The sequence below is a fragment of the Podarcis melisellensis genome (assembly GCF_964234715.1).
Source record: "Podarcis melisellensis genome assembly, chromosome: 5".
Classification (NCBI taxonomy): Eukaryota; Metazoa; Chordata; class Lepidosauria; order Squamata; family Lacertidae; genus Podarcis; species Podarcis melisellensis.
Window position 1 is genome coordinate 35,566,478 of NC_138537.1, and position 20,506 is coordinate 35,586,983.

The 20,506-nt window shown below is 43.5% G+C and overlaps 1 protein-coding gene and 1 long non-coding RNA gene across 4 annotated transcripts in view; one reads left to right on the top strand and one right to left on the bottom strand.

Moving 5' to 3' along the window:
- Positions 1-941: 941 nt before the first annotated feature.
- Positions 942-1,469, bottom strand: LOC309369634. The gene is made up of 2 exons (XR_014168197.1): positions 1,316-1,469; positions 942-1,113 (listed from the first exon to the last, which is right to left on the bottom strand). It is a non-coding gene; the product is annotated as an uncharacterized lncRNA (long non-coding RNA).
- A 183-nt stretch (positions 1,470-1,652) lies between these two features.
- The window catches only part of ANO7 (anoctamin 7), a 33,275-nt gene continuing 14,421 nt past the window's right edge, over positions 1,653-20,506 (top strand). Inside the window, exons 1-9 of one of the 3 annotated variants that reach the window (XR_014168181.1) lie at positions 1,653-2,383; positions 6,550-6,815; positions 9,968-10,043; positions 10,990-11,150; positions 12,058-12,165; positions 14,802-14,944; positions 16,876-16,933; positions 17,512-17,622; positions 19,609-19,774. Coding sequence is in view for 2 of the 3 variants with exons in the window: in XM_081910372.1 (XP_081766498.1) it covers positions 6,579-6,815; positions 9,968-10,043; positions 10,990-11,150; positions 12,058-12,165; positions 14,802-14,944; positions 16,876-16,933; positions 17,512-17,622; positions 19,609-19,774 (1,060 nt within the window). In the remaining variant the exon portion in view is untranslated. Of the gene's footprint in view, positions 2,384-4,758; positions 4,884-6,549; positions 6,816-9,967; positions 10,044-10,989; positions 11,151-12,057; positions 12,166-14,801; positions 14,945-16,875; positions 16,934-17,511; positions 17,623-19,608; positions 19,775-20,506 lie in introns of those variants that run through there. The other 2 variants (XM_081910372.1, XM_081910373.1) reach the window with 2 other exon arrangements.

Consider the following 20,506-nt stretch of genomic DNA (forward strand, 5'->3'; position numbering starts at 1 on the left):
TCCATATGCTTCTATTTGCCATTCTAGCCCTCTCATCCGCAGGCGTGCATTCTAATGGGATGCAGTTTAGCAGCATGACGTTTCCATTTGTTTACATGTACTTGAACTACTTGGATTAGATGACCCTCGGGGTCCCTTCCAAATCTATGATTCTATGAATACATTGCATTCCTCCTGCTGATTTATAAAGGCAGACTCCTTTATAGTGGCAAAACGAGCTGCACCACTTGTGTGTGAAATTCATATGGTGTTAATTTGTTGGGAATGAGGGAAGAATTAGCAATTCTATTGATGATCAAACTGTGACTATTATTGCCAACTAGTTGTTTTATTTATTACAATTAGTTATATTTCTCATGCACCTTTCAAGATCTAAATCCTACCAAGGCAGCTTACAAGTAATATTCAAGTGCATACCTCAAAAACACAATAAACAATACTAATATATTAAAATACATCAGAATCCTTCCAGAGCAAATCTAGGGGTGGGGTGTTCTCCTGTCTCCCGTTCCTAGAAGCCTTCCTACAGGAGAGTTGATGGTAGATTATCCTGGTGGGAAAAGGGGGCAAGAGAGTAGGGAAAGGGGTCAGGGTGAGATGGTGCACAGTTTTATATCTCTTATTGTGAAGTTATCTTTCAGCAACTCTTGAGAGAGCCCTCGGCAAATAGTCAGAATATATTGGTTTGAAATCGTCTTTGCAGAACAATTTTCTCCAAAAAACTGAGGGCATTACATTGTAACAATATGGCTGAACAGTGAATTGAACCTGGGTCTTCTTGGTCGACCTAGTGCAACGCTGTATTCAACTTATCCCATGGCTCTCCTGCAGAGAGTGCCGAACTTTTCTTCAGGAAAGCAATTCCGGTCAAGCTGAGCAGAGTAATGTGTGGTGCTGTACTGGCCTTGAGTAAAGAGATTTCACTCCTGAGAACTTGGCACCACAGACATTGCAATCTTTATTGATCATCTACCTAAGAGTTTTCTCTGCATGTTGAAGTGATTTCTAAATTGACCTCTCTGTTGTACCCCTGCAGCAGTATGCACTAGTCACAAGAAGGAATCAGAAAGCTGAAGAAAAGCCAATGGAACAGCTGGCATCTAGAGGAAAGAACTGGGAGGGGGGAGCAGTGTTAATGTTAATACCTTTCAAGTTTATCTTGGAAATAAAATGTTAGTTCAGTTGAGGACACAAACCACAGGGAAATGGAACCTATAGAAATGTAGAGTTTAAGGTAGACGTGAAAAAAGTTGATGCTCCACTATGTGTATGACTTGCGCCTAAATGTTACCCATCTTGATTGATCCCCGGGTACCTGTAGGTGTGAGGAATGCATATCCTGTAAAATTAAGTACTCTGGTTTTCCTGGTCCTTTCCTTGCCTGTGTTTTCCCCAGTTGCCTGAAGGTTTTCCTGTTGTCTGAAGACTGAACTTAGAAGTTAGTTAGGTTTGTTGGTTTCAGAGCTGCTGAATGCCAAGCTTTCCATCACTCTCCAATTATGATCTCATAGGCGACGGCTTCAGAACTCTCACGTCAGCAGCAGCAGGTGAGGTTTTAACAACTCTCCGTAGGACAGATTGTTGTCTAGGCCCTCCCCAACCTGGAACCCTTCAAATGCTTTGGATTACGGCTGCCCTCCACCACAGCTAATGGAGGAAAAGGCTATCAATGGTTACTAGTCATGAGGAATGTGTCCTACCTCTCCTATTGGAGACGGTTTGCCTCTGAATACTATTTGCTGGAAAATGACTCCAGAAGAGAGGCCTATTTTGCCTATGTCCAGCTTGGGGACTTCCCATAGGTAACTGATTAGTCACTGTAGGGAACAGGATGCTGGACTAGAGGCCTTTATTTGCATCCAGTAGGGCTCTTATTAGGAAACAGGAGGCATCCAGTAGAGTGAAGGAGCAGTAGTCCCTCCTCCCTTTTTTTCTTCCCACCTCCCCTTCCTTCCCATTGATCAGACAAAGACTCACTTGACATGCTAAAACCTGACAAAATGTGGCTGCTTACATTTATGCTCGGTTCTACAGATCCACACCCTCTTACCAAACAAAGGCAAGGTCCGGTAAAATTATTAAACAGGAACGGTCTTGGGAACCTGCCTGCAAGTTTCAGATTCCTCCACCTTATGCATACACCCAGGAATCTCTTGGAGTGGATGGTGAACGGCAACAGAGTGGAAAAGTAGAGCAGTGGCATTTTACTGACTTCAAAACTCAAGGGAAGGAAGACCAGGAGGAGGAGGAGAATAACAGTACGTTTAGCATCCTTTGTATTTCCTTGGAATCTCACGGGATACGTGCAATGGAGCCACTATCTGATAGCAACTCAGCAGAAGGAGGGAGAGTATGGACACAGTAACTTCATCAACATTACCAGGTATTTTACAAGCAAACCTTTCTGCATATAAACTGGAAAGCAATGCAAAGTAGTGTTTGGGCATCAGGGGTGTTTGGGAATTTTGAACTTTGATTGTCATACCATGACCAGATTCAAAGTCCCTCCCACCTTGCATTCACCCCAGCTGAACTGGGAAACTCAGCTCCAGTCAAGCCTAAGTCTGTCTCCTGCCTAGATTCCTTGTTTTTTATGTCTGTTTTTTTGCCATGATAGAATTTGACACCATCCACAGTCTGAAACAACTGGAGTGCAGCAGGTAGCTTCATTACAATAGCTGCATCTGTCTAATGAAGTGTTGGTTCAACACCATCCACTAAAACAGGTAGCCAGTGTGAGCTCTCCAGGTATCATTGGACTACGGCTCCCATCATTGTGCCATTGTAATGGGCTGGTGGGTGTTGTCGTCCTACAACATCTCCAGGGCACCACGTTGGCTACCCCTGCACTAAAACCCCAAGCAAGCAAGCAATGCCACAAACTGCAGAGTAAAACTTCAAACTCACTAACCTAATCTGCTTGGGATGGAGGAAGAAATCCTTCCAGAAACTCAAATCACAGGTCAGCCCAACCCAACTTTGAACTTGTGGCCACCACTGAAAGAAACTGCTAGGGTGCAAGTCCCCCTGATGTGTTAGCTGTGAAACAGAAGGGCTTTTATGTATTGCAGTGGTAGGATGTTGCTTTATTTATTTCTCAGGTCCCTTTGGCATTGGGCTGAGCATATTTCCTGGTGGCGGGAGATGGGAGGGAGAAAGACTTGCAGCAGGACATCTTCTCACACGTTTCTCTGGATTTCATCTTTGAGTCTGATCTGTACTAGCACTAGTTCTCCAGGGTTTCAGACGAGGGTATTTCCCAGCCCTAACTGGAGATGCTGGGATGGAACCTGGGAAAGTTCTGCATAGAAAGCACGTATTCTACCACTCAGCCTTTCCCCCACTTGCACTAGTGGACATCTACATCAGAGAGATGCATTCCATCACTAGTTCCAATGCAGTACAACCCTGCGTTTGTCTAATGGGATGTAAGTGTTATTGCGTTCAATAGGACTTAACCCCCAGGTAACTGTGTATGGTAGATGTGACTAACCTGTAGCCCTCCATATGTTGGTGGATGACAACTCCTAACATCCCTGGCCCTGGCATTGCTGGTTGGAGCCAATGGAGTACCAAAGCATCAGGAGCTCAGAGAACCACAGGTGAGCAGGATTGCAGTCCTGCTCCAGAGAAGTAAGAAGAAATATCTACTTTATTAATTTATATGGGATATTTCTAAACCTACCCGGACCCTGAGATCATCTTCTGGGGCCCTCCTTCATGTGCCGCCTCCTTGAGAGGTCCAGAGGGTGGCAACATGAGAACAGGTCTTCTCTGCAGTGGCTCCCCATCTGTGCAATGCTCTCCCCAGGGAAGTTTGCCGGGTGTCTTCATTATACACCTTTAGGCACCAGGCAAAAATGTTCCTTTTTAACCAGGCCTTTGGTTGACCTGATCAACATCCCATACCCATTTAAAATGTGGCTCTTTTTGGGGGGGGGGAGGGTTATTATTGGGTTATTGCTTTTAATTTTATTTTTTATACTGTGATCTTTTTATGTGAACTGCCCTGAGACCTCCAGATATAGGGCGGTATATAAATTCAAATAATAATAATAATTAAACAAACAAAAAAAACCTGTTAAACGTTACCAAATACCATCCTGTTGTACAACTGCAATAAATAAAACCGTTAAAAACAAATTTCCAAAGAGAAATTGGATACTGTCCCCAAGACAATCTTCAGTTATTTATATTCAAATGGTTTGCATCGGTTGTGAAAAAGAGCTGGACATTGGTGCAGGATTCCATAATTAGGAAGCCTAGTGTAGAATTTGAAGTCCATTTAGGAAGTTTTTTCCAAATGGTTGAAAGGCATTAATTAGTTCAGGTTTGCTATCAATTCACCATGCAGTGAATGCAGCTTTTTTTTTCTTGGAAGCTAACATTTTGTTTCTAATTTCACCCTCCAGTCAACACACAAACTGAAGTAATAGAGCCAATAACCACAACTAGCCTCTTGTCCTTTTCCTGAATCCTTTCTGGTCAGACAGGTTTATACTGCTCATTTACCATAGTTACACAACCCCAGCTGAGCTGCCAGCTGGCAAATTCAGGAAGCTGTCAATTAAGGGTGAAGTTTGCTTTCACTTCCTATGTTTCTAATTCGGACCCTTGATTTGAATTTCAAAGCCAAGGTGTAAAAGAGCTCAAACACAAAATCTGCATGTCTGTTGTTGTTTTGAAAAGATATATTCAACATTTTAGTTATGTAAAATAGTCTGGCATGGTTTTGCTGCTGCGTATCACTCACTATATTGGATATGCACTAGGGCAGTTCAAGAAGAGAGTTTTACAGCCGTTGTCCTGGCCCTCCCTGCCGAATAAAGAACTCAAGCTCCCAGTTCAGTTTCTGCCAATGCATAAATCAGATCGGTGCAGAGGTAAAGCACAGATTAATTACAAGGTGCAGCACAAGCTAAGCCATTGATCCAACAAGCCACATGCCCCCCTGCACCTTGCTTTTTGAAGGGCAGGGCGAGCACAGCATTTAGTGCAGCAAGCAATGGGAATCTCTGGAGTGAGCAAACAAGCGGGCGCTCCTCCCTTTACACCTCAACTACTCCCTTGCCTATCCTCTCTCAGCTAGACCCTCCCCTCATAGCTTTGCCAAACCCCTCTGTGAAGCGGCTCTCCCCCTCCACTAAAGAGCTCACCTGAGCCCAAACTGCTTGCTCACTTGCCTACCACTCTGTTATCATGCTAGAGTGGGCATGGACACCTACTGGTGGTCACGCAATTTGCAGCATGACAATAGCCTTTTTAATATGTCTAGGAACATTTCTTAACCCGAAACCGTTCTTAACCTGAGGTGCGCTTTCGCTAATGGGACCACCCACTGCCAGCACGCGATTTCCATTCTCATCCTGGGGCAAAGTTTGCAACCCAGAGCAACTACTTCTGGGTTAACAGTGTTTGTAACCCCAAGTGTTTGTAACCCGAGGTACGACTATTCTAAAATTATAAATAAGACGTTTGTAATCTCAGCAGAGGCATCCTGTGAGGGCTTCTGTGGTTAAAAGGCGGCCGTTCCCTTTTTTATTTCTCCCCTCCCCCCCCACCACAACTAAGTCCCTCATGACAATGTCTGAGGAGAAAATTGTAGAGAGCAAAGGGAGTTCTAGGACCAGCCATAGCTTGGATATACAGACATAGTTCCTCTCATCTAATCCCATTTGATCTTCTATGCTCTCACGAGTTTAGAATTCCAGGATATTGGGCAGTATATGCAAACTAACAAACAAATAACCACTTGGAAGAGCTATCCCCATGTGCATGTTCATAACTCTGGCCTTTACTGGCTGGAGGAACAAGAGAGGCTACCTTAAGGGGTTTGGCTAGCTAGAGAGCCTTTCTCAGCCTCCTTCCTTAAGTCAACTTTTCTTAGGTTCCAAGTCTAAGCGTTTAAAAGTTGTGGCTCAAATTAGAACACGAGTGTCAGTGAGTGCATATAAGAGTTAAAATTCCTTGTAGGAAAAGCCCTTCAAAACTGCCTTTGGGCCTGCTCCCCAACATTTGAAAGTCAAATCCATAGGTATTTCCATTGTTTGCCTAGCGAAAGGAAATGTCCGTTCTGCTGCTTAGCAGGCTGCTTCAGTACATCTGGTGTGGTGTTGACTATTCTGGCAGTGAACTACACTGAGCCATTTCCTTCTTTCTGGCTACTCAGGTTGCATTCCTAAAAGGTGGAAGCTTTAAGCAAGTGAGCGGGTGTCTGTGGCTACTCTGACAACACTGGCTATTTTCAGACGTGACTTGAAGGAGCTACGTCTGCCTGCTTTTCTTGCAGTGCAGTCCTCCAACTGGACTTTTGGCCACGTGTGCTTACCATACTCTTCCTTCCCCTTTCCCATATGACTTTACCAGGATGTTCTGCTGCCTTTGTAAGCAGCTGGACTGGTTAGACAGGGAGCAGATTGCCAGCAGTAGTGGTTGCATTCAAGCTGTCTTCCTGAGGAGAAGGGGTGGGAAATTTTCTCCTTGCAGCACACATGCTTGGACTCTTCTGTGCTTTCCTGCACACTAAGTTGTTGGCTCAATTCCTCCTAGACGGCTTGATGGTGGCATGAAAAATAAAGATGCAGCGGAGAAAGACCAAAGAGGATGACACTCTGATCACAGATGAGCAGGATCTCCAGGAGGCCGGTTATGGGAGCTTAAAGACCACAGAGGACTACATATATGAATTCATCACCTTGGGCCCCGAGAAAGTCTCAAAGCAGACCACATATGAAAGCTTTGCTGATAACTATGGGCAGAATATAGAGGATGCCAAGGGTGGGAGGCAGCCCTTGAGTTACCCTGAGGTCCCACGGGTAAGAAAAAATTACTTGTCTTTTTTAGGGTTGAGGAAGAACTGACTGCTTAGGTACATATTTTCTAGGCAGGGGTGGGAAAACTCTAATGGCCTTCAGGACTCTATGTGCCAATCTCCACCCAAACCCCCTATTCCCAGGACTCAGGACTCACCCCTCACCAGCCCTGCCTTGAGTGTTTTTGCCTCACCATAAAGTTGTCCTTGGACTCAGATAATGTCTCTTATCCTTTGTACAGTAGACTACATTCCAGTCACACAAGAATTAGAAGTTCCTCCTACACACGCACCCCTTCCTATCTTCCAGGGCCGGTGAGAAGCGTGGCCCAGAAAGGAAGAGAGACTTAGGGAAAGTTCAAAGGGCCAGACGGAAAGGCTCTGAACACCACCTGCTTTAAAGTTAGAGGCACATCTTCTACAGCAGGGATTCTCAAACCATTTTCCTCTGGGCCACACTTTCAGAATAAAAATTTGCTCACACCACATTTTTAAAGTGATAAGATACACTGGAAAACAAAAAGAAACAACTTGCAGTGCTTTTAAAGATCCATATCCTGCAAATAAAAATAATAATATTTCGATCCTATCCTATCCTATAGGATATGTTTAAATATTTCTTTGATTGCCTCTGAATCTTCCTGCTGCACTTGCCACCCTCTCCTGCCACACCAGTGTGGTGCACAACACTCTTTGAGAACCACTGTTCTAGACAGTATTGTTACAAAAGCCCGGCGCCTGCCTCCTCCCTCTGCCAAGCAGTGGCCAGAGCGCATGGGGTCACAGGCACACATACAGGGTCTGTGTCCCTTCAGAGAACAGAAGGCACAGTGGAGGCTGCCATGCTTTAAGAAATAGGGTTTATTTGTCTATTAATACCTTCCATCTGCATGGAGGGCGTCCAGATCTTACAGCATGGCCCAGAGCATGGGCAGGCAAACTAGGGGCCGGATCCGGCCCAATCACCTTCTAAATCTGGCCCACAGACGGTCTGGGAATCAGCGTCTTTTTACATGAGTAGAATGTGTCCTTTTATTTAAAATGCATCTCTGGGTTATTTGTGGGGCCTGCCTGGTGTTTTTACATGAGTAGAATATGTGCTTTTATTTAAAATGCATCTCTGGGTTATTTGTGGGGCATAGGAATTCGCTCATTCCCCCCCCCCAAAATATATATATATATATAGTCCGGCCCCCCACAAGGTCTGAGGGACAGTGGACTGGCCCCCTGCTGAAAACGTTTGCTGGCCCCTGGCCCAGAGCATTGCAGGCAGGCCTTCCTTCACCCTCACCAAGATGGACCTCCCCTTTCTTCCTCTTCCTTTTTCCCAGAAGCCACTTGCCCTCCCCCAGAACAGTTACCCTGGCAACCTTCCAACTCTCCAGTCTCTTGTCACACCTGGGACAAGGAGTTGTTGACCCTCAATTGCTCTCTGTTGTAATGCTAACAGCTCTGCTCTTCCCTCAGCCAGCCAGACTGGTTTGCATAAGGCTGTCCAGGAATCCCCCTGCAGTTTCTTATTCTCCCTTCATATCACAAAGAACCCCAAATCCTAGCATTTATTAATTTCTAGGGTTTAGAGGAGTCCCCCCTATTTCTATAATAGTATAATTCTATAGAGCCCTATTGTGGAGGAGGTGAGCAGGGATGGGGCGGAAGGTGTTTTTGCCCTCACACTTGAACTGTTGGGAGAAGAAAGGTACAGTGGTACCTCTGGTTAAGAACTTAATTCGTTCTGGAGGTCCATTCATAACCTGAAACTGTTCTTAACCTGAGGTACCACTTCAGCTAATGGGGCCTCCCACTGCTGCTGCACGATTTCTGTTCTCATCCTGAAGCAAAATTCTTAACCCGAGGTACCACTGTATTGAGGCGGAACAACCCAGCCCTCCACCAGCCAGCATTGTGATATCAGACCTGACATGAGAAACCTCTGTTCTCTAGCAACAAGACCTAGATTGATTTACACCCCACTTTATGTGAGTGGGATTCCACTCATGCCAAGGGACTTCCTCTTCTCCCCCTTGAAACCCCTTGTGTCTCACAAAGGGCTGCTCTAGTAACAGTTCCCGAACCCTCACGAGCAGATTTTGAGGGGCACTGGGGTGGGGGAAGGACAAAAAAATGAATTTCTGCCAAGCAAGTAGAAATCTGTTCTGCTCATGCACACAGCTTTGAATACAACTCATGGTTACTGTATATGACTGGTATATTATTCAAACTAGCTTGTCCTTGTTGAGGAAGGAAGGGGAATAGGCAGATTTGGATGTAGTAGTACAAGGTGGTAAAACTGGGCATGAGAGAAGCTAAATGGTAGTTGGGTCAGCCCTACTGTGCAACAAAGTGAAGCTGGTGGCTTTAGGAAGTGGAGTTTAGGGGAAGAGATGAAGGTACGGTAGTATTTGGTGTCTCATGGAGGGAGACTTTTTCAAGTGCTAGCAGGTGATTTGGTGCTCTGTTTCAGATGCAACAATGGCTTGAGCCAACATTGATAGGTTGTTTCATCCCTCTTCTAACTCTGCAAAGTGAGACGTTCAGCTACAGGAACTTCTTTGAGGTTATGGTAATAGTTGTGGAGGGCTGAGGAGAGCCATTGATTGTATTAGCACGTAAATGATAAGCCATGAACCTTGCATGCATCCTAATTGTTTCCACTTCATGTGAGTGGGCAAACAATCTATAATAGCTTAAGGTTGTGTCCCAATCCAGGATTGTGGTTTGTTTCTTCTAGGCAAGCCAGGATTCATAAGCCAGCAGCAAACCTTGGCTGACAGCAAGGCTAACCATCTTGGTTTGTTAGAGAGAACAAGCCGTGATTCCAGGATTTTCCTTTCCAGATGATTTACCCACTTGCATGAAGGGTATAGTGAAACAGATTAGGAGAGATCAGGCTGTGTGCATCAGTGTGCAGCCCATGCAAAGCGCAGTATATTAAGCCAATGTTCTTGCTTTGGCATTATGGGCAAACACTGCCATACTGAGAGATTCAGCACTCAAGACTGGAGCAGCAAATTCCTGCTTCTTGTATTTTGGTGATGATTTGGACTGACCAAAAATGATGGCACCATTCTAATCTCAATTCAACAGCTAGTACTGCTGGACTGAGAAATATGACCCTATCTACTTTTTCATTCATTACTAACGTTTTGTTTACAGAGGAATAAACAAGCGCCATTAAGCCATGCTGTAAAGAGCACTGCGAACCTCTTCAGTGATGAGACAGCCAGGATAGGTAAGAGAACACAGTTCATCACTAAATGCACAAGCTGGGTAAAGATTTCTGAGATCAGCAGGACTTCCCTTTTGAAAGGATATCATAGAATCATAGAATTGCAGAGTTGGAAAGACCTGAGGGTCATTTAGTCCAATCCCCTGCAATGCAGGAAGCTGAACATGTAGTTCCCCATCCAATTTGAAACCATACCCGAACCTACTTAGCTTTACCAATGTGCTAGCAGATTTATTGCTGCACCACTAGGAGGTGGTCATTCTTGAAGCAATGCTGCCTCAGTTCCTTTCCATTGCTCTGAGAACTCAGCAACTCTCTTATAGACACGTTTTACAAGTTTTATTCTTTTTGCAGATTTTAACTTGTTACAAAACCAAAAAAAATAAAACCTGAATAACATACTTAGTTATTCAGGTTTTATTTTTTTGGTTTTGTAACAAGTGCATATAAAACCCCCAAAAGTTCAGGAACACAGTGACTGGAAAATTGATTTGTGCATGAGTTCCTACTCCTAACTGCTGAAGTATTACTTTTCTCAACATAGTCAAAGTTAACCCCCCCCCCAATTTTCTCTTTTCTGTTCTGTTCTTAGATAGAACCATATATGATATTGAAAGGCTGAATTTGTTTTGAATGTTTTGTAATGTCGATCCTTCTTTTTCTTTTAAAAATCAGTTAAAAACAAAACAGAAATGTGATTTTCCTGTGCATTTGCGTGCTCTAATTGGACAGCAGGAAAAGGTGATAGGTAGTGCAGCAAGAGTGAGTCCCTAGTCTGTTCCTACCTTTCCTGTAGCACCCCGCTGTCATCTAGGATTCCCCTATGTCCACTCCATGCTGTTCCCCATACTTAGGATGTGACAGATGTTTAGGGTGACTAATTGCCTTCCTACTTGGCTTACTGCTGATGTTATATTTGTATTGTCTGTGTGTGTGTGCTTTGTCTCAGACTTTATTCTGGTATGGGAATCAGATTACCAGAATTTGGAAGGACAAGGTGATGTGGCTGAGAAATCAAATCGAAGGCAGAAGAGATCGCTTGAAATACATAGTGTGTGGCGAGAGAATTTTCTGAAGAAACTCCAGAAGAAAGGGATTAGAATGGAAAAGGTAACCGGACTCTTCTGTTCTAGTATTTTGTGGGTTTTGTTTTGGTTAAGTGCTGGGTGTAGCGGAGTGGGGGATGGAAGAGACTTCTTCTTTTAGCTTTTCTTGATTGTTACTGATGTATCTGCCCTCCTCTTATTTAACCCTTTTAAAGTTCCACTGCTCAAAATTGTACCTGAAGAGTGGAGGGCAAAACAAACTCAACTGTAAGCTCAGCTCCAGTTCCCCTCATCAACAGAGCCCTACTGGTCAAAACTGTGGCTGTGTTTGATTACTCACAAGGTTAAAAATTAAAGCATAACAATACGGGTGGGTCAATCTACATCCTTTCTGTAAATAGAAGTCCCAATACCAACATTTTGTGTATTTATTTTATGGAATTATTTACACCCTGCCTTATTTGTAGTCCAAAACAACTGGTAGGCACCAGATTGGTGAAGACTACACTAATGCAATGACATGGTTCCAGACATTTTTTTTCCTACTGCATCACTGGTTTATGAATGTGTCCAGTACTGTGGATATGACTATACCTTTATGGCAACCTGTGGGTCCCTGGATGTTTTGGGACTACAACTCCCATCACCCCTAGCTAGCAAGGCCAGAGCTCAGGGATGATGGGAGTTGTAGTCCAACAATATCTGGGGACTCACAGGTTGAGAACCGCTTCTTTATGGGATCAAAGCTAGTAAACTCACTTTTGGGAAAGGAAAAGTTGAGATTAATTTCAGCATAGTATAGCTGTATGAAAGTAATGGAAACAGCTGCCCTATGATGCAGAGGGCTACATACATTTGTCCTCAGCTGTAGAAGATTGTTTGAGTGCCTCATTAAAAAAATACTTGTCTTGCAAAGAAACTCCATGTAGCTGACTGACCCTAATGCTTCCCATCTCCTTTTTCCTTTCTAGCACATTGCCCAGAATGCAAGGAAGCTGGTGCACTTTATATTGCTGAGCGCTCCTTGGAGTGTGCTCTGTTATTATGCTGAAGACCTCAGGCTGAGGGTTCCCTTGCAGGTGAGAATGTTATGCAGCTTAAATGCCAGTGGGTCAAACTTTGTTCTCTGCTTAGGTTGTAAGTTTCAAGGTGGCAATGCTTCTGAAAACCAGTTGCTGGAAACCACAGGAGGGGAGAGTGTTCTTGTGCTTGAGTTCCCACAGGCATCTGGTTGGTCACTGTGCAAACAATATGCTGGACTAGCTAAGCCAGGTCCCTGCAGTGCTTGTCAGAAGCCCAGTCCTGTTCTCAGCATGACAGTGTAAGTCCAGCAACTCTCTTAGCCAATCTCTTGCAGAAGCTGGCTTGACTTGTTTTTTAGGTCTTGCTGAATCCGTTAATCAAACCCCACATTTACTAATACCAGAAATTATGGGGAGAACCTGGCAACCAATAATTTTAGGAGAAAGTTTCCACCTGCAAACCCATAACAATGCAAACAGCAAATGGGGCAGTAAGATTGTTGTTCCTGGACTGTGTCTTATCAGACTGCAGGTGGAGGCGGGGGGTTGCATATTTAAATGCTACCCCATTAAAAAGGTTTTCTACATAACATTCTATGTTGGAAACAAGAGTAGGCAAGAATCTGATTGTGGAATCTAGTTTCTATGTACAGGCTTTTGTTTTTATTAGGCAAAAGGTTGTGTCATTTGGTCCTCCACCAAAAACCCATGGGTCCCCTCTTCCCTGAAACTGGGCTTGAAAGAAGCATTCTGTTGTAGCCAATAGAATAGTGTTACAAAAGCTAGGTGCCTGCCCCTCTCTGCTGAGTGGTGGCTAGAGCCCAAGGGGTCCCAGGCACACACACAGGGTCTATGTCCCTTTGGAGGATAGAAGACACGGCGGAGACTGTTCTGGCTTTAAGAAATATGGTTTAATCACCTATTTCCACCTTAAGTCTGCACTGATCTTATGGTATGGTGCTTTCCTGAAGCAGTTGTGCAAGCAGTTTTGCCAGCATCCCCTTCCAGCTTTTCTTCCTCCTCCTTCTTCCCGGAAATCTCTTGCCCTCCCCCAGAGCAGTTACCCTGGCAAGCTCCCAAATTCCCAGTCTCTAGTCACACCTGGGGTGGGGGGGGGGAGGAGTTCCCTTGTATTGTTAATGGCCCTCTACGAACCGTTGCTCAGTCCCTGCTCCTGCCAACCTAGCAGTTCAAAAGCACGTCAAAGTGCAAGTAGATAAATAGGTAGCACTCCGGCAGGAAGGTAAATGGCATTTCTGTGCACTGCTCTGGTTTCGCCAGAAGCGGCTTAGTCATGCTGGCCACATGACCCAGAAAAACTGTCTGCGAACAAATGTCGGCTCCCTCGGCTAGTAAAGCGAGATGAGTGCCTCAACCCCAGAGTTGTTCACGACTGGACTTAACTGTCAGGGGTCCTTTACCTTTTACGAAAAGCTTGGCCTATCGCTCAACATCCAAAAAACCAAAGTGCTGCACCAACAAGTACAAAACAACCCCTCTGCAGCGCCACAAATCCAACTCAATGGCATAACGTTGGAAAATGTTGATCACTTCTCCTACCTGAGCAGTTATCTTTCCACAAGGGCCAATGTTGATGCCAAAATCCAGCATCGCCTGAGCTCTGTGAGTGTGGCTTTCTCCCAGTTGAAGTGCAGAGTGTTTGAGGACCGGGACATTCACAGGGAAACCAAAATGCTTGTTTGCAAAACTATCATACCACCAACTTTACTGTATGCTTGTGAAACATGGACCACTTAAAAACGCCATCTCCAACTCCTTGAAAGTTTCTATCAATGGTGTCTCTGAAAATTTTTACACATCACTTGGGAAGACAGGCAAACTAATACCAGTATACTGGAAGAAGCAAAGATCACCACTGTTGAAGCGATGATTCTTCAACATAAACTTCATTGGACTTGTCATGTTGTGTTGATGCCTGATTATCGTCTTCCAAAGCAACTACTCTATTCCGAACTTAAAAATGGGAAGTGTAATATTGATGGTCAACAAAACAGTTTAAAGACTGTCTCAAGGAAAATCTTAAAAAATGTATTATAAACACCAACAATTGGGAAACACTTGCCTGCTAGTGCTCCAATTGGAGAACAGCCTTTACCAAAGGTGTCATGGGGTTTGAAGACACTCGAACTCAGGACGCAAAGGAGAAACACGCAAATGCACACCGTGATCAACTCCTGCCCAGAAACCAATGTCCCCACTGTGGAAGGATGTGTGGATCCAGAATTGGCCTCCACAGTCACTTACAGACTCATTGTTTAAACCGTGTTTATGGAAGACAATCTTACTCGGCTACGAGTGATCGCCAAAGAAGAAGAGATTGTTCTTTTGATAGCCATAGCTCGCCAGGTTGGTTTGCATAAACAGCCCAGGAATTCCCTGTCTGGTACATATCCCCATTAATCAAAATCCTAGTACGGTATTTATTCATTCTTAGGATTTAGTGGGGACCCCCCCCCCTAGATCCATAGCAATAGATTCTGTGTGTGTGTGTGGTACCCACAAATGGGCCCAAAAATGTTGCCAACCCCTGCTTTAACAGAACCTCAGGTTCTTTCACCTTCTGCTTGGTCTTGCCTGTGTTATTTCTCTTTCCTCCCTGTCTGTTAAGAGTGTCCCCCTCCCTGCACCTGCTTAGCATATACAGTAGAGTTATCTGTTGTTTTATCCCTCAGGTTGTGCCCAATATTCAGGCTGTAGCTAACTGGTCTCACAGGTTGCTGGTGAAGCTGGGCATCCCCAATATGCTCTATGATGAGGTTCCTAACTTTCCCTTGGATTACTACACCTGTCATTTCAAGGCAAATAAATTACCCTGGTAAGAATTTGGAATTAATTATTCTTTGACCCACCCTCTTCCCAAATTAGAGCAGACATTCAGCTATATATAAATGTCACTATTTTGGTTTTATTTGCTGTTTTTGATTTTCCGCTATCTGCTGCTTTCATGTAGCACCTTCTCGTTGCTTTTATTGATGTTGGGAGATGGCTTTTGGAAAGCTCCCTCAGGAGCTCTTCATGTGGAAAAACAGGGCAAAATTTTAAGAAATACATCTTACTACTGGCTTTAAGGTTGCAATTCTATATCCACATAACAAGGGGTAAGCCCCATGAAACTCGGATGGACTTCTTAGTCGACATGGTTAAGACTGCAGTTTGTGGATAGAAAAAAGTCACAATACCAGTCATATTTGGGAGTCAAGTGTACCTTAGTAAACCCATGTGAACAAGATACCTCATGGATGTTATTAGGCATGACCCCACTTGCAAGTTTAAAAATATCATGCCTTTATTGAGACCTTCCCTTTTCCAATAAGACAATATAGTTACGCAGAAGTTTTGTTTTTCATGTATTACAAATACTTACCTTTTAGGATACATCTCCTTCCGAGTCTGCTTACAGTAAACCTTAAACTAAACTTTAATCTTAAAAACCACAATGAACAATATAAATATATTAAGAAGTAATCAGGATCCCTCTAACAAGGCAGTTGGTGATAGAATGGCCTAGTGGGGTGGGGGAGGGGAGACCAAGTGAAACGGGCCTTGATGCCATCTTTTTCAATATCGCATCCTTCTCTCTCTAAAATGTTCTGCACATTGATGCTTGTTTTATATTCTATTATACATCACCTAGAGACTTGTTGCATGAGGCGGCTGATAAAAAAGTAACTGGGGTCAGTAGTGCCTCACAAACTATATGTGAGGATCTGAGGGCTTATGTACACTTTCCTTTCCTCTGCTCTTTCCAGGCCAGGTATCCTCTGAGATTTAAAGCTCTGTGGCCGAAATCCTTTTTTTCTGCTCTGGAGCTTTCTTTGCAAAAAGCTGATCTTTAAAGCTCAATTGGAGCAAACATCAATCCACAGAAAACCCAAATTGACGTTTGCTCCAATTCAACTATAAAGAGCGGGTTTTGTGGAGAAAACTTGGGGCAACACAATGCACCCCCGCACGCTCTGACACGGAGCATTAAAGCATGGACCTCTGCCTGGAAAGAGCATGGCAAAAGCTAAGTGTGAATAAGCCCTAATTGTCTCAGAAGTTTTTTAAACACACACATTATATTTTACCAATAACTTCTCCTTTTCTCGGGTTGCATACACATTGCATATACATTTAAATCACATTCAAAGTACATTTCTCCCCTCAAATAATTATGAGCACTGTAGTTTACCCTTCAGAGACTTACAATTTCCAGTAAGCTTTAACAAACAACCATTTTCTTGAGAGAGAAAATATGCTGTGAATGCGCTCTAAAGTTTCAGTGTGTATGCAGCCTTGGTGTTAGAAGTGGTAGGCTCTGGGATATCTGAGGCTGCCTCTCTTGACATTCCTGGTGATCTGCATATGTGTCTAGTCTTTTTTGATCAGAGATCTATAGTCTAGACCATGCAGTATTCTTCATATTTGTTAAGGATTAAAAACTATTACAGTGGTACCTTGCTTTTCGAACATAATCCGTTTGAGTTCTGAAACGTTCGAAAACAGAAAACTCAATAGCCGACAGCTGGGCCTCAGGATTTTGCACTCAGCAGAAGCCGCGTGGCATGTTCGACTTCTGAGGCATGTTCGAAAACCGAAGCATTTACTCTCGGGTTTACGGCATTCGAAAACCAAAATGTTCATCAATGGAGACGTTTGAAAATTGATGTATTACTTTATTTGGGATTAAAAGCAATTATTCTCTCCTGCTTTGAATTTTCAGTAAGTTGTTGTTGCTGTTAATATTAATCATTTCTCTCCAAGGTTTCTTGGGAGTGAACATCACGATACCTTCTTCAACACCACACAGCGACACAGAATAGTAAGTCCCAAGTCCACATGGTGAAATGAATGCAAGCCTGGTGAAGTATGCAATGGGAACTGGAACTTTTGACTGCAGCTTCAGCACTCTTGATGGGTTTTGATATCCACCCAGTATGGTTACTGACTGGGCACAGAATCAAACATACAAACATTTCACTTTTTCCCCTCATCCTGGCCTTTATTCTCTCTCTCCTTATTCAGTTTTTATCTGCTATTTTCTTCTTTGGTTGTGACTTTTTCTCCCTTCATCTACAACGCCTGGCCTGTTTTGCCATTTCATTGGTCTCAAGATTCCCTTTCCTACTTCTTAACTGAGTGTAGCAGGTAGATTTATCTGTGATGACATTATGTTAAAAAAGGTAAAGAAAGAAAAACCAAGTACAGTACTGTCATCCAAATTAAAGTATAGCCAGACTCCTGATAATGAGAGAAGGAAATGTAAAGTGAGAAGTAGAATATGAACAGTTAATCAGAATGATGGTGGAGAGGTACTATTGCAGATTTACTTTTTTAAAAAATATGGATGATGGCTGCTAACTGTAGAAGTCAAAATAACCTCTTTGTGCTTCCCTTCAGCTATATGAGATCCTGGCCACCACGTCATATGGCAACCCAAAGGCAGGGCAGGTTGGAATAGAAAGGCTGCTGAATGAGGAGGTCTTCACAGCTGCATTCCCATTGCATGATGTAAGTTGGCAAGTGCTCTTCCTATTCCACTTTCACATGGGTTAGTTAGCCCATAGTGACACTGAAATAGAAAACAGGGAGATTTGAAAACATGAGCAGGCTGGCAGTGGCCTCAGGCGAAGGTCTTTCCATCATCACCTGCTACCTGACCCTTTCAAAAGTGTGGTGAACCTTTGGCCCTCCAGTTGTTGCTGAACTACAAATCCCGCCTGCTCTGTCTATTGGCCATGCTTACTAGGGCTTGGCGCTGTAGGTTAAACCACAGAGCCTAGGAATTTGCTGATCAGAAGGTTGGCGGTTCGAATCCCTGCGACGGGGTGATCTCCCATTGCTCGGTCCCTGCTCCTGCCAACCTAGCAGTTCAAAGGCACATCAAAAAGTGCAAGTAGATAAATAGGTACCACTCTGGAGGGAAGGTAAACAGCATTTCCGAGCACTGCTCTGGTTTGCCAGAAGCGGCTTAGTCATGCTGGCCACATGACCTGGAAGCTGTACGCCAGCTCCCTCGGCCAATAAAGCAAGATGAGCGCCGCAACCCCAGAGTCGGCCATGAATGGACCTAATGGTCAGGGGTCCCTTTACCTTTACTAGGGCTGATGGGAGTTATAGTTCAGCAACAACTGGAGCACCAAAGGTTTCCCTCACCTGCTTTAACTGGAGATGCCAGGATGCCTTCTGCATGGTAATGACCCTGCCACTGATTTTGTGGAAATGTATGTCTCCAAGGACATCACAAAACTGTTCACTCTCATGTATACAATCTTCCTGAAACAGCAGAATACAGGACGTGCTAATTATGTATATAGGAAACAGGATCCTATGTAAAGTCTAGAGTGGGAGTTGTATACAATGAGCTCCACTTTAGAGTGCACTTCCTTGCTGCAGACTGCTGTTTATATTGGCTAAACAGTTGTGCCTACATATTACCATAGATGGCAAAGAATCAAATGATCTCTTTTAAATCTTCAGCTAGGTCTTTTAAGTAGGCATTTTGCTCCTTTACAATACTGTAGTAATTTCACAAACAGAACTTCATTAAACCCAAGGGGAGGCTTCTTCAGGTATCTGCAATGGCACAGGAAAAGTGAAACTAAAGTAATTATTTTGGCCCTAGACAAATGTTACGGAACATCACCAAATGCAAACAAATAGATATGCTGGATTCTTTCCTTGTAGCCTAAAAACACCAGCCTTATTTGGCTTGCATTTGCCTTTGATCTGTCTGCATTTGGAATGGAATAAAGATTTGCAGGACTTGCTGAGCTTTCAAAATCTGAGTTCTGACCTACTTTGGGATCTAAACAGCTATTTGCTTTATTTTAAAAATAAGTAAATTTGATGTAGCAGAGTTTGAGAACCCTGGCTTTAAAGCTCATGAATTATTTTGACTGTGCTGCAGATAGTTGGGGGGGAGAAATTCAGTTCAGTTAGCATCACAATGCGAGCTTACCCAGTTTGTTCTTTCCAAAGCAATACATGAACCAAAACGCAGCCTTCCTTCAGAATTTGCAATTGATGTGGAAAAATGGGAAACTGGACTTAAGCTTGGAAAGATGAAAAACTGAGTGAAACCAAATTTGACAGATTCCTTCATCCCTAGCTGAGTGTAGAGCATCTGACAGGGTTTTGGCAAGCAGAACCCACCCCTTTCAGTTATCATCTAAATATCTCCTTGATTGTTCGGAAGACAAACAATATACTTACAGTTTTGGATTTTGTTCATGCAATTCTGTGAAAGAGTAAATAGGTTTAATACTGGGCACCCCGTTTTTTCTGTTACAAATGAGGAAGCATTGTTTTTTTGTTTTTGTTTTTAAATACATATTAAAATTATGACCTATTCATGAAGGCTGCAATTGATTATTCTATTTTTAAAAGATACGTTATTCAACTCTTAACAGGGAATTTCTGCAAGTTAATATAAAACACAGCACATTTTAAACAAATCTGTACTTGATATGGGTACTTTCCCTCTTCTGCCAAAAGGGTCCCTACAAGATTCCCCAGAAGGAGATTCCCCATATTCAGCTAAATCAGAGGCAGATTCTTTTCCACTACTGGGCCCAGTGGAGTAAGTGGAATAAGTACCAGCCATTGGATCACATCCGCAGGTACTTTGGGGAGAAGATTGCTCTCTACTTTGCCTGGCTTGGTGAGTAAAAGGCCGCTTATGTCCATTTCCCTAGCATCTTGTTCTAGTGCCAAACTGAGCCCAGCGTGGTTATTCTGAAATGGATTTCCCCTCCTATTTGCTCCATAGGCCATAGCTGTCAACCTTTCCCTTTTTTAAAGGGAAATTCCCTTATTCCGAATAGGATTCCTTGCAAGAAAAGGGAAAAGGGACAACTATGTCCATAGACATGGGCATGTCAGTCAGTATAAACTGTTAGCCTGTTCTCCAACATGCGCATTTTAGTAAGCCAGGTAACTGGTAATGGAGAACTGGGGGCATTTCAGCATTAAAGACTTTAACTGGTTTTGTAGTCATTCCCTGGAACTAAAGGAATTATGGTTCACTGGAGGAAGAGATCTGGAACCTCTGACAACAATATAGTTGTCAACTATTCTATGGGAAAAGGCATGACTGGGTAGTATAAAACCAATATAAGTCTGTAGTGTAGAATAGTGTTTTAAAATCGTGATTCATTTTGCTGTATGCGACTAAGAAAGTTTGCCCATGGAGGAAATAGATCAGTGCTTTTCTTGCAGTCAGAATGCACCCATTCACATCCCTAGTCCTAGCACTTTGCTATGCTTGGAAATATAAGGCTTTTTTGTAAGATGGGTCCTTTCCACAAAATGAATTAAATTGGTTCTGGAAAGCAAGTTGGTGATGGGTAACATTTAGACATAGGTAGTGAGGGCTCCCCTTCTGCAGTTCTAA